This window comes from Bipolaris sorokiniana (assembly GCF_000338995.1).
Source record: "Bipolaris sorokiniana ND90Pr unplaced genomic scaffold COCSAscaffold_23, whole genome shotgun sequence".
In the NCBI taxonomy this organism is placed as follows: Eukaryota; Fungi; Ascomycota; class Dothideomycetes; order Pleosporales; family Pleosporaceae; genus Bipolaris; species Bipolaris sorokiniana.
The window spans coordinates 61,838-73,911 of NW_006911917.1; the positions used below are offsets into that span (position 1 = coordinate 61,838).

The window sequence follows — 12,074 nt, forward strand, 5'->3', positions numbered from 1 at the left end:
TTGGCGCTGCAGGTAAGCGTAACACCCGTTGCAGAAAAGAGCGTACCGCAACCTTATAGAGCCCCAGTCACGCGCATGTGGTAGCAGAGGTTGATGTTAAGAGATTATTCGCTCAGACCTAAGCCCTGTGTGACCTGTATACCTGTAGCAATGTCTGTCCTACATCCTGTAGTTAAGAAACCCCTCATGGAGATTCAATGTCATCTGCGCACCTCACTACTCGTGTCGCGCTAGACGTGGATTACTTCATGGCTACAGCCTTATGTCCGACATTCAGGTGCATGCACTCAGCCATGCCTACCCCGCCCAAGCTGTGATGCGACACCCTCATCACACTTCACAGCAGCGAGCGCCCGCCTTAGCTTAGAATGCGATCGCAGTCTGCAGCTCTGTGATGTGATAGTACAGTACGGTGTACCACTGTGCTTCCTTTTCCTATCGCTAATGCTTAGGGCGCGAAGGCCCTGCTAGACAGTCTCGTCGCGTTTTGTTCCTGCTACATGCCCCCCGACCCTGCACCCGTACAAAGCGATGCGTCTTCTCAAGTATGGAGAAAAAGAAGACCTCTCTATCGCCGAGTTTAATGAAGACACAAAGCCGCCGTATGCGATACTTTCCCATAGGTGGGGAACGGAAGCGGACGAGGTAACCTTCGAAGACGTGGTAGGGAACACGGCCAAGAACAAGCCTGGCTATGCGAAAATTCGCCTCTGCGGGGAACAAGCACAGCGAGATGGCTTGCAGCACTTCTGGGTCGATACTTGCTGCATCAACAAGGCAAACAAGGCTGAGCTGTCGCTGGCTATTCAATCTATGTTTCGCTGGTACCGCGACGCAGCGCGATGCTACGCCTACCTGTCAGACGTCTGTTTGTCGTCTTCTGAAGCGGATAAGACATCAAAGGCGCCGGCCTGGGAAACAGACTTCCGCAGAAGTGAGTGGTTCGTCCGTGGCTGGACGCTCCAGGAGCTTCTCGCACCAAGCTCGGTCGATTTCTTCACACGAGGTTGGGAGAAGCTCGGTGACAGGAGATCACTAGGGCACCAGGTCCACGAGGTCACCGGCATTCCGCATTTAGCGCTGCATGGAGCTGCGTTATCTCAATTTAGCATCAACGAGCGGTTGCGGTGGGGTGAATATCGGCATACCACACTTCCAGAAGACAAAGCGTACTCACTATTAGGTATTGTCGATGTTGACTTGGCGCCATGCTATGGCGAAGGTCTGGATGGAGCGTTTAGGCGACTTCACGACGAGATCGATAAGACAAAACGATGCATCCAAGACTTACGCGACACAGACTCGCGTGACGACAAGAAGCGCATTGAGGATACGAAGGGCGGGTTGCTAAAAGACTCGTACCGTTGGGTCCTTCACAACAATAGTTTCCGACAATGGCACGAAGACCCGCAGAGCCGACTGTTATGGATTAAGGGTGACCCTGGCAAGGGCAAGACGATGCTGCTCTGTGGTATTATCGACGAGCTGCAAAGTTCGATGCCCCAAAGTGGCCTACTGTCGTACTTCTTCTGTCAAGCGACCGATAGGCGCATTAATAGCGCCACAGCTGTGCTACGAGGGCTGTTGTACATGCTCGTGAGCCAGCAACCATCGCTTGTATCGCATGTCCGCAAAAAGTACGATCACGCGGACAAGAACATGTTCGAGGATGCAAACGCGTGGGTTGCCCTGGCAAAGATCTTCACGGACGTGCTGCAGGATCCGAGCTTGACCACTACGTACCTGATCGTCGACGCGCTAGACGAGTGCGTCACTGACCTGCCAAAGCTGCTTGACTTTATCGCAAAGCAGTCGTCTGCCTCTTCTCGCGTCAAGTGGATCGTCTCTAGCCGTAGCTGGCCAGAGATAGAGGGACGCCTAGAGCAGACAGGCCACAAGCTCAGGCTGAGCCTTGAGCTAAATGCAGCATCTGTGTCGATGGCGGTCCAAGTCTTTATCGATCAAAGGGTCTCTGAGCTCGCGCAGCAGAACAAGTACGACGAGCCGACTAAGCGCGCTATACTCGAGCATCTAGCATCAAATGCGAACGACACCTTCCTCTGGGTGTCGCTGGTGTGTCAGCATCTTCGAGCGACGGCAAAGCGAAACGTTCTGAGGAAGCTAAAATTGTTCCCGCCTGGACTGAACGCCCTGTACGAGCGGATGATGCAGCAAATTAGCAAGATAGACGATGCCGAGCTCTGCAAGCAGGTGCTAGCTGTGGTCACACTCGTGTATCGGCCAATTACGCTCGAGGAGCTGGTGACCCTTGTCGAACCGCTTGAAGACGTAGCCGACGACTTAGAATTACAGGATATTATTAGCCTTTGCGGCTCGTTCCTCACCCTGCGAGAGCAGACTGTGTACTTCGTGCACCAGTCAGCTAAGGACTTTCTCCTTACCGAGGCAGCTCAAGACGTTTTCCCAGCCGGACTAGAGGCCGCCCATCAGGCCATCTTCGCTAGATCACTTCAAATCATGTCCACGACCCTGCGACGGGACATGTATAGCCTTAAAGCACTAGGCACACCTATCAACGACATTAAAATGCCTGATCCAGACCCGCTAGCAGCATTGCGTTACTCGTGTGTTCACTGGGTCGACCATCTATGCAACTCAAGCCCTACAGCTTCCGCAGCCTATGCAGAATGTCTACGAGATAGAGGCATTGTAGATAGATTCCTAAGGGAAAAGTTTCTATATTGGCTGGAGTCTCTCAGCCTTTGCAAGAGCATGTCGAAAGGCGTAGTCTCAATGAAGGAGATACAGATGTTAGTGCAGGTGTGTCTACAACAAGTGATCTGCAAGACATCCTTTATACTGACAGTAGCTAGGGACAGGGGAAGGCAACTTTATTTACTCAGCTTGTGTATGATGCATATCGATTTGTTATGTACCATAAACAAGCAATTGAAAGTAGCCCCCTTCAGGCATATGGATCTGCGCTGTTGTTTAGTCCAAAGCAGAGTTTAGTAAGGAGACTATTTCAGCACGAAGACCCAAAGGGTATCATACTCAATCCAGGCATGAGCAACGGGTGGAGTGCGTGCCTGCAGACACTCGAGGGTCATAGCGAGGTGGTCACCTCCGTGGCCTTCTCGCACGACTCGAAGCGGCTAGCCTCAGCATCGTGGGATAGGACTATCAAGATATGGGATGCGAGCAGTGGCGTATGTCTACAGACGCTTGAGGGCCATAGTGAGGCAGTCGCCTCTGTGGCCTTCTCGCATGACTTGATGCGGCTAGCCTCAGCGTCGTGGGACAGCACTATCAAGATATGGGATGCGAGTAGTGGCACATGTTTGCAGACGCTTGAGGGCCATTACTATTGGACTAACTCCGTGGCCTTCTCGCGCGACTCGACGCGGCTAGCGTTAGCGTCGTGGGACAACACTATTAAGATCTGGGATGGGAGCAGTGGCGCGTATCTGCAGACGCTTGAGGGCCATAGCAATATAATTAGCTCCATAACCTTCTCTCACGACTTAACACGACTAGCGTCAGCGTCGTGGGATAGGACTATCAAGATATGGGATGCGAGCAGCGGCATGTGTCTGCAGACGCTCAAGGGCCATATTGATGTAGTCACTTCTGTGGCCCTCTCACACAACTCGACGCAGCTAGCCTCGGCGTCTGACGACAGGACTGTCAAGATATGGGACATGAACAGCGGCGCGTGTCTGCAGACGCTTGAGGGCCATAGCGATATAATCACCTCTGTGGCCTTCTCTCACGACTCGATGCGGCTAGTCTCAGCGTCTAAAGACAGCGCTGTTAAGATATGGGATGCGAGCAGCGGTGCGTGTCTGCAGACGCTCAACGTTGACGAGCCTCTTCTCAACTTATCATTCGATGCTACTGGCTCGTGTCTCTTTGCCAAAATTGGATCTATCAGTATTAGTGCATCTATGAGTTTTAGTACAGAGGATGTTACAGTACCTCAATGCCCACAGTACCTAGACCTGGGCATTAGCTTAGACAATACATGGATTACACGTAATGGTAAGAACTTGCTCTGGATACCTCCCGAGTATCGACCATCATGCTTATCTGTGTGGGGGGATAGGATTGGCATAGGTGTTAGATCAGGGAGAGTATGGATCTGTAGTACTAACTTTTAAATATTTTCCTAGCTAGTTAGTTGTATGTACTTATGAGCACGTACGAAGAGTCTATTAACTTCGTTTCTTTACATTCTCTTTTCTTTTAATTTATGTTTTACATAGAGAGACAGAGATGCTTAGGATCTATATGCAGTGATTTTGCTACATCGAAGTTTTAGGAGACTTCAACGAAGTTTAACAGTCACGCTCTAATAACATCAAGTTAGTGGTCACGTGCCAGCGCTAACAACATTAACAGAGTTTTCCTAAGCATAACAAGTAGGAACGGGTAGTAAGCTTTGCTTGTTGCGGCGTATAGCAGTTCACACAGTTTCTTTTACCTGCTACATACGAAGGAGCGCGTAACGGGTGTTGCATTGCACAGGCTACATCCGTCAGTCAAATGCAGAGCGTGATCAGCCGCACCTTACCCCGCGCAAATCCCATTCGCACAGCTCCCCACACTGAGGACATGGCAAGGAAGACAGCTTCAACTTGCAGCACTGTTACGGTATCTTTCTCACTGGTTCGATTCTGGGTACAGTACACTATGCCGTCTCCTCTTCTTTTGCTTACCTAGTTGGTAGGTTCAACAACTGACCGGCCACTGTGCCGTATTCCCACTACGGAAGGCTGCCACGTAGGCCATATATACCAAGATCGTACCACATGCACCCGTCACATCACATCCGCACAGAAGTATGCGGCTTTTACGTCGTACTCACAACGGCGAACTCAGCATCACCAACGACATAGTGGACGAGGATGCAATTCCTCCCTATGCGATACTTTCTCACACCTGGGGAGCAGAAGCGGACGAGGTTACCTTCGACGACTTAGCAAGTGGTTCTGGTAAAACAAAGCCTGGCTATAGGAAGGCCCGTTTCTGTGGGGAACAGGCATGGCGAGATGGCCTAGAGCATTTTTGGGTTGACACCTGCTGCATTCATAAGGCAAACAAAGCTGAGCTTTCCCATGCTATTAACTCCATGTTCCGTTGGTACCGCAACGCAAGTCGATGCTACGTCTACTTGGCAGATGTCTCCAGCCGTACCCCTGCGATGGACAAAGAAGAAAGTCATCCGCCGCTGTGGGAATTGGAGTTTCGGCGAAGCAGATGGTTTACTCGGGGTTGGACGCTCCAAGAGCTTTTAGCTCCGGACGTGGTCGAGTTCTTTGCCCACGATTGGGAGAGGCTCGGTGATAAGACGCTGCTGTGCCAAAAAATCCATGAGATCACAGGTATCTCGAAAGCAGCGCTCCAGGGAGCTCCTCTAACCCAGTTTAATGTCGAGGAACGCCTGTCGTGGAACGTACACAGGCATACTAAGCTCGAGGAAGACAGAGTATACTCATTGCTGGGCATCTTCGATGTCTATCTATCTCCTTTCTATGGCGAAGGAGCAAGCAAAGCGCGAGACCGGCTCACGGATCAAATTGACAAGCGAAATCGGTGTATGCAAGACTTGCGTGACACAGATCCGCGTAATGACAAGAAACGCATTGAGGAGACTAAGGGAGGCCTGCTAACGGATTCATACCGCTGGATTCTGGACAATGCCAGCTTTGAGCAATGGCTCAACAAGCCGCAGAGCCGGCTGCTGTGGATCAAGGGTGATCCTGGGAAAGGCAAGACGATGCTGCTCTGCGGCATCATCGACGAGCTGCAAAGTTCGATGCATAGAACTGCTCTTTTATCGTATTTCTTCTGCCAAGCGACCGACTCGCGCATTAACAGTGCTACAGCTGTGCTGCGGGGACTTCTGTACATGCTTGTTAGCGAGCAGCCGTCGCTTGTCTTGCACGTTCGCAAGACGTACGACCATGTGGGCAAAAATTTATTCGAGGACGCAAACGCCTGGGTTGCTCTAACGGAGATATTTACAGACGTGCTACAAGATCCAAACCTAAAAGCTACATATTTAATCATCGATGCGCTAGATGAGTGCGTTATCGGCTTACCGATGCTGCTCAACTTTGTCTCAAAACAGTCATCTGCGTCGTCCCGTATCAAGTGGATTGTCTCTAGCCGCAACTGGCCGGTGATCGAAGAACGGCTAGATCAGGTAGACCACAAAGTAAAGCTGAGCCTAGAGCTAAACACAGAGTCCGTGTCGGCGGCTGTTAGCGTATACATCAAGCAGAAGGTGTCTCAGCTAGCGCAGCACAAAAAGTACGACGAGCAGACTAAAGACGCCGTGCTGAAATATCTAATGACAAATGCGCACGATACTTTCCTCTGGGTAGCGTTGGTGTGTCAGAGCCTTGAAGCGACGTCAAAACGTCACGCGCTAAAGAAGTTAAGCTCGTTTCCGTCTGGACTGGACTCCCTGTACGAGCGGATGATGCAGCAGGTGAGCAAGTCAGACGATGCTGAGCTCTGCAAGCAGTTGCTAGCTTCTCTTGCGCTCGTGTACCAACCGGTCACGCTGCAGGAGCTGACGGTCCTTGTCGAACAGCTAGATGACTTAGTTGACGACACAGAATCGATACGAGAGGTAGTCGGCCTTTGTGGCTCGTTCCTTACCCTGCAAGAAGAGACCGTCTACTTCGTTCATCAGTCGGCCAAAGAATTTCTACTCGCCAACGCAGCTGGAGAAGTGTTCCCGCGTGGAAGAGAGGATGTCCATCACACCATCTTTGCTAGATCACTCCAAAACCTATCAATGACCCTGCATCGAGACATGTACAGCTTAAAAGCACTTGGACACCTTATTGAGGATGTCAGACAGCCAGACCCTAATCCGTTAGCAGCATCGCGTTACTCGTGTGTCTACTGGGTGGACCATCTGTGCGACTCACATCCCATATCTTCAGTGAGCTATGCGGACGATATCCAGGACAACGGCGTTTTGGACGTGTTTCTCAAGGAAAAGTACCTATACTGGCTAGAAACTCTTAGTCTTTGCATGAGTATGCCGAAAGGCGCGCTATCGATGACAAAGCTACTCGCGCTGGTTCAGGTATATTCACAATGGGCACTGTAGTCAAATTGTTTCTGTGCTGACAAAACTAGGGATGTGAAAAGACAACTTTACTTACTGAGCTTGTTTATGATGCGCGCCGATTCCTTATGTACCATAAAGGAGCCATCGAGCGCAGTCCACTTCAAGCATATGCATCTGCGTTATTATTCAGTCCAACAGCGAGCTTGGTGAGAAAGTTATTCCAGCATGAAGAGCCAAAATGGATCACTATCAAGTCGGCTATGGGCGACGGCTGGAGCGCGTGCCTGCAGACGCTCGAGGGTCACAGCAGGTATGTCAACTCAGTGGCCTTCTCACACGACTCAACGCTGCTGGCATCAGCGTCTAGCGACAGGACTGTCAAACTCTGGGATGCGGATAGCGGCGAATGTCTGCAGACCCTCAGGGGCCATAATCACTCTGTCATTTCAGTGACCTTCTCGCACGACTCGGCCTGGCTGGCGTCGGCGTCACATGACAATACGATCAAGATCTGGGATACGAGCAGCGGTGCATGCCTGCAGACGCTCAAGGGCCATAGCAGTGGTGTCATCTCTGTGGCCTTCTCGCACGACTCGGCCCAGTTGGCATCGGCGTCGGGTGACATCACCGTTAGGATCTGGGACGCGAGCAGCGGTGCATGTCTGCAGACGCTCGAAGACCATAGCGACTTTGTCAGCTCAGTGACCTTCTCGCACGACTCGGCCTGGCTGGCGTCGGCGTCACATGACAATACGATCAAGATCTGGGATGCGAGCAGCGGTGCATGCCTGCAGACGCTTAGGGGCCATAGCGATATACTCACCTCTGTGGCCTTCTCTCACGACTCGATGCGGCTAGTCTCAGCGTCTAACGATAGCGCTGTTAAGATATGGGATACGAACAGCGGTGCATGCCTGCAAACACTCAAGGGCCATAGCAGTGGTGTCATCTCTGTGGCCTTCTCGCACGACTCGACCCGGCTGGCATCTGCGTCCGACAATACCATCAAGATCTGGGATGCGAGCAGCGGCGCGTGCCTGCAGACGCTCGAGGGCCATAGCGAGTGGGTTAGCTCAGTAGCCCTCTCACACGACTCAACACGGCTAGTGTCAGCGTCGGGGGATAACACTGTCAAGATCTGGGATGTGCGCAATGACAAGTACATACAGACGCCTAGAGATCATAGCAATGATGTTTATTCAATGACCTTCTCACACGACTCGACACGGCTAGCATCTGGGTCAAAGGACTGCACTATTAAGATCTGGGATGCGAACAGCGGTGCATGCCTGCAAACACTCAAGGGCCATAGCAGTGGTGTCATCTCTGTGGCCTTCTCGCACGACTCGACCCGGCTGGCATCTGGGTCAAAGGACTGCACTATTAAGATCTGGGATGCGAGCAGCGGCGCGTGCCTGCAGACGCTCGAGGGCCATAGAGAGTGGATTAGCTCAGTAGCCCTCTCGCACGACTCAACACGGCTAGCATCTGGGTCAAAGGACTGCACTATTAAGATCTGGGATGCGAGCAACGGCGCCTGCCTGCAGATGCTCGAGGGGCATAACAATCATGTCACGTCAGTGGCCTTCTCGCACGACTCGGCGCAGCTGGCATCTGCGTCGATGGATTGGACTGTGAAAATATGGAATGTTAATAGTGGCGGATGCCTGCAGACACTCAAGGGCCATGGTAGCACGGTCAACTTAATAGCCTTCTCGCACGACTCGACACGGCTGGCGTCGGCGTCGCGTGACAACACTGTCAAAATCTGGAATGCGAGCAGCGGCGCATGCCTGCAGACGCTCGAGGGCCATAGAGAGTGGATTAGCTCAGTAGCCCTCTCACATGACTCAACACGGCTAGCATCAGCGTCGTACGATAACAGGGTCAAAATATGGGATACAAACAACGGCACGTGCTTACAAACCTTAAACATTGGCAGGAAAACATCTAAGTTATCCTTCGATCCTACTAGCTCTTGTCTCTACACTGAGATAGGTACTATCGTTATTCGGAACTCAGAAGTTTCTACTAGCATAGGAGTTATTGCAGAACCTCAACGCCCTACGTATCTAGGCCCAGGTCTTAGTTCCGACAGCATATGGATCAAGCATGCTGGCAACAACATCCTGTGGGTGCCATCAGAGTATCGACCATCATGCTCGTCTGTGTGCGGGACTTTGGTTGGTATAGGTGCTGGATCTGGAAGAGTATGGACTTGCAGAATCGACCTTTAACGACTTTAACAAGCAAGCATTCATTCGTCTTTTCTATACCTTATCTTGTCGTTGTCTCTATTTTTTGGGAAGGGAACGAGGATGCAAACGGATAGGTAAGTTAGACTAGTTATATATCGCTACATCTAAGCATCGAGAGCCTACGAGGGAGCGGCTATCGCTGTCTGGTGTCACAGAAACGAATTCTAGGCATGTAATGCTTCCTTTTGCCTCGTGAGTTGGTATTGTCACTGTACACCACCGCGCTCGTTTTCTAGGTCGATATTAGTGGTGATGAGGGCGGTGAAGAACATCGAGCGAGCGGCCAACGACGATCTCGCACGTTCAGATTCTAAGTATAGCCACGAGATGGATGTGAGCCTGAGCAGAAGCTTTGAGAAGCATGCACTATAGTATAAGCTGTTTCAGCATAGCGTAGTGTATAATGCAGGCCGTTAAATATAATTATAGTAGTGCTCGCTAAACATGCCTAACCCAAAATTACAGTCACGTAGATATCTCCCATCCTTATTTACGAAGGTACCAACCGTTCAAGCAAAAATAGCACTCTACAGGCATTAGCGATTACGGTTTCACCCCTGCGGACAGCATTCTAAAAGTACAGTCGTCATTGGATCGACCATTGACCGATCACGACGACCGCTTTGCAGCGAACATCTCGCGCTAAGCCACATACGAAAGGCGTTGCTGTGCAGAACCGCAGCGTAGCTGCATGTAGGGGTGAAGCCTCAATCGCTAATGCCTGTAGACCCTTTCAAGACAACATCATTCAGTAGATGAATTAGGCATTAAGTATTATGCTAACCTTAGAGGCTTGTTACTATGCCATGCCTGTGGCCAAGTTTAGTTGTTAGGGGGTAAGCGCAATTTTTAGTCTGTAAACATCACGTGCAGGGGGCCCTAACGCGATTTAGAGCGAAGTTACTAATAGGATAATACTGCTAACACGTATTACAAAAGATCTGAGAGGATGGTTAACTAGCGGCGGGTGCGAAGGACTGAGTTTCAGTACTGTTCTTTTGTAGACGAGGCATAGTAACATAGTAATAGTAGTAATGGGTACTGTAGGGTGCCGTACGGAAGTTTATAGGAACGGTACGGAATATAGATTCTCCGATAGCGTTGCACGAGAACGCACGAACAGAAAATACCAAGTTTGTACCCCCGTTTTAACATCATGTAAAAGTCGTACAGAAAAATGGAATACAGGATTAGATTCTAGCAGTATTAACGATTTATTTTGTACTAACTTTAGGTCCTGTAAGTAGGTAGTTGTCCAGTTTGGTTTTGTGTGTTTATCTTATTAATTAATGTAACGGCGCAGGCAAGACTACTCGGATCAGTATCGGCAGTAGTGTCACTCAGAGGTATATGGGAGTGCGTGGGATATCAAACGAGCCTTGATTCGAATAGACACCTATAGGCCTTGTACGAAAGGATACCAAAAGTCTACAGAGCTAGCTACAGGGAGTGTCTTATTATATACTTATCTTAGTCTGATCCGAATTGGATCCGACCTCACAACGAGTGGTTAATGAAGAGGGCGGCGAATACTACCTCCGATCCGGTTCTGGATTGGTCCGATACTTGGCGAAGTTGTAACATCGTTACACATTAGCTTCTAGAGCTCTTCTCTAAGTTCTTTACTAAATATCTCGCGAGCTACTACTGGGCTAAACTACTGTTAAGATTCAATACGTAGCTAGTTAAACTCTGAGACGTAGTTATGTATTAGCTATCCTCCTTGCTTTAAGTGCCGAAGCTTATTTAGCGCTCGTTACTATTAGTGTACGTCTTGGAAATAGATGTCTATATGCTCTTATAGACCGATAGTTATTCGCTTTTTATTCTTAAGTACTTAAGAGAGAAGGATCTAGTTTGCCTTGTCCTTCGTTCGGCTGAGCACGTATTAGACCTTCGCGTTCTCTGTTAGAAATATAGTATAGTTATAATTTAGCTTTCGTACTTAAATTTCTAGCCTAGGTAGTTATTACGTATCCTATTAAAACGCTCTAGGTTAGAGAACTTATTCTTGCGGGTCGCTAGCTCGGCGACTAGTGTTAATAGTAGTAGAGGGGTGTTGGTGTTACACGGGGTATGGGTCTATACTTCTCTATCCTGGTCCGCACTAAGGCAGGTGAGTATTACGTTAGTGTTCCGTGAGGCTTGTCTGGCGATACAGTGGAGTTGGCGTGCTTAAGGAGGGTTTGACAAGACTAATCTATTCGATAGACTAACTTGTGACAATCTTGTTAAGTAAATTATTATTATTATTATTTTGGTTTTACGTCCTGTCTCAGCCGGTGGGCTATATAAGACGTGCAGGCTAGGCCCGCAAGTATCTACGTAGTGCTATCACTTTGGTGTAGGTGGGGGAGGGGGCTATCTAAATCGAGGTGAGGCTCGTAGCCTAGTCTAGAGGGAGGTAGAAGGGGGTCTTGCGGGTAAAAGAGAGAGGTAGGGTGGGTGTAGGGCGAGGCCACCTAGTATAGGTGTTGCCCTAGTTCTCGAGGTTTCCTTTGTGCCAGGCCTGTGTTGCAGCCCTAGTTTCTTCAATAAAGGCAATAGTAGCCTGTATGCCTACGCTCGTGTTTAGCAGGAAGGCTAGCGATAGGGGGTCCTTGCTCGCCTCCTGCATCTTTATCCTAGCCTCCTTATATAGCGTACAGCTAAGGAGGATATGGGTAGGATCTTGAGTAGCTCTATAGTTGCAGGGGCAAACTTTAGAGTCTACTTTGTCTCGCGTAAAGAGAAAGTCTCTTAGGTAACAGTGGCCTAGCTTAAGT

At 49.9% G+C, this 12,074-nt stretch overlaps 2 protein-coding genes across 2 annotated transcripts; both read left to right on the forward strand.

Annotated features, from left to right (window-relative positions):
• Window positions 1–302: 302 nt before the first annotated feature.
• Window positions 303–4,173, forward strand: COCSADRAFT_129992 (uncharacterized protein). The gene is made up of 2 exons (XM_007707873.1): window positions 303–2,781; window positions 2,835–4,173. The coding sequence occupies exons 1-2, from the start codon at window positions 532–534 to the stop codon at window positions 4,119–4,121; spliced, it is 3,537 nt and encodes a 1,178-aa protein (XP_007706063.1). The 5' UTR covers window positions 303–531; the 3' UTR covers window positions 4,122–4,173.
• Window positions 4,174–4,462: 289 nt separating this feature from the next.
• On the forward strand, window positions 4,463–9,748 carry COCSADRAFT_185947 (uncharacterized protein). The gene is made up of 3 exons (XM_007707874.1): window positions 4,463–4,641; window positions 4,691–7,066; window positions 7,120–9,748. Exons 2-3 carry the CDS (start codon window positions 4,805–4,807, stop codon window positions 9,286–9,288), a joined length of 4,431 nt encoding a protein of 1,476 aa, XP_007706064.1. The 5' UTR covers window positions 4,463–4,641; window positions 4,691–4,804; the 3' UTR covers window positions 9,289–9,748.
• Window positions 9,749–12,074: the final 2,326 nt, after the last annotated feature.

What these genes read in the sequence shown, in the direction of transcription:
- COCSADRAFT_185947 (XM_007707874.1), top strand. Translation starts at nt 4,805, where the DNA reads ATGCGGCTTTTACGTCGTACTCACAACGGCGAACTCAGCATCACCAAC. An exon ending in AGCTACTCGCGCTGGTTCAG is followed by an intron (nt 7,067 to 7,119) that starts GTATATTCACAA and finishes TGACAAAACTAG; the next exon opens with GGATGTGAAAAGACAACTTT.
- COCSADRAFT_129992 (XM_007707873.1), top strand. Translation starts at nt 532, where the DNA reads ATGCGTCTTCTCAAGTATGGAGAAAAAGAAGACCTCTCTATCGCCGAG. An exon ending in AGATACAGATGTTAGTGCAG is followed by an intron (nt 2,782 to 2,834) that starts GTGTGTCTACAA and finishes GACAGTAGCTAG; the next exon opens with GGACAGGGGAAGGCAACTTT.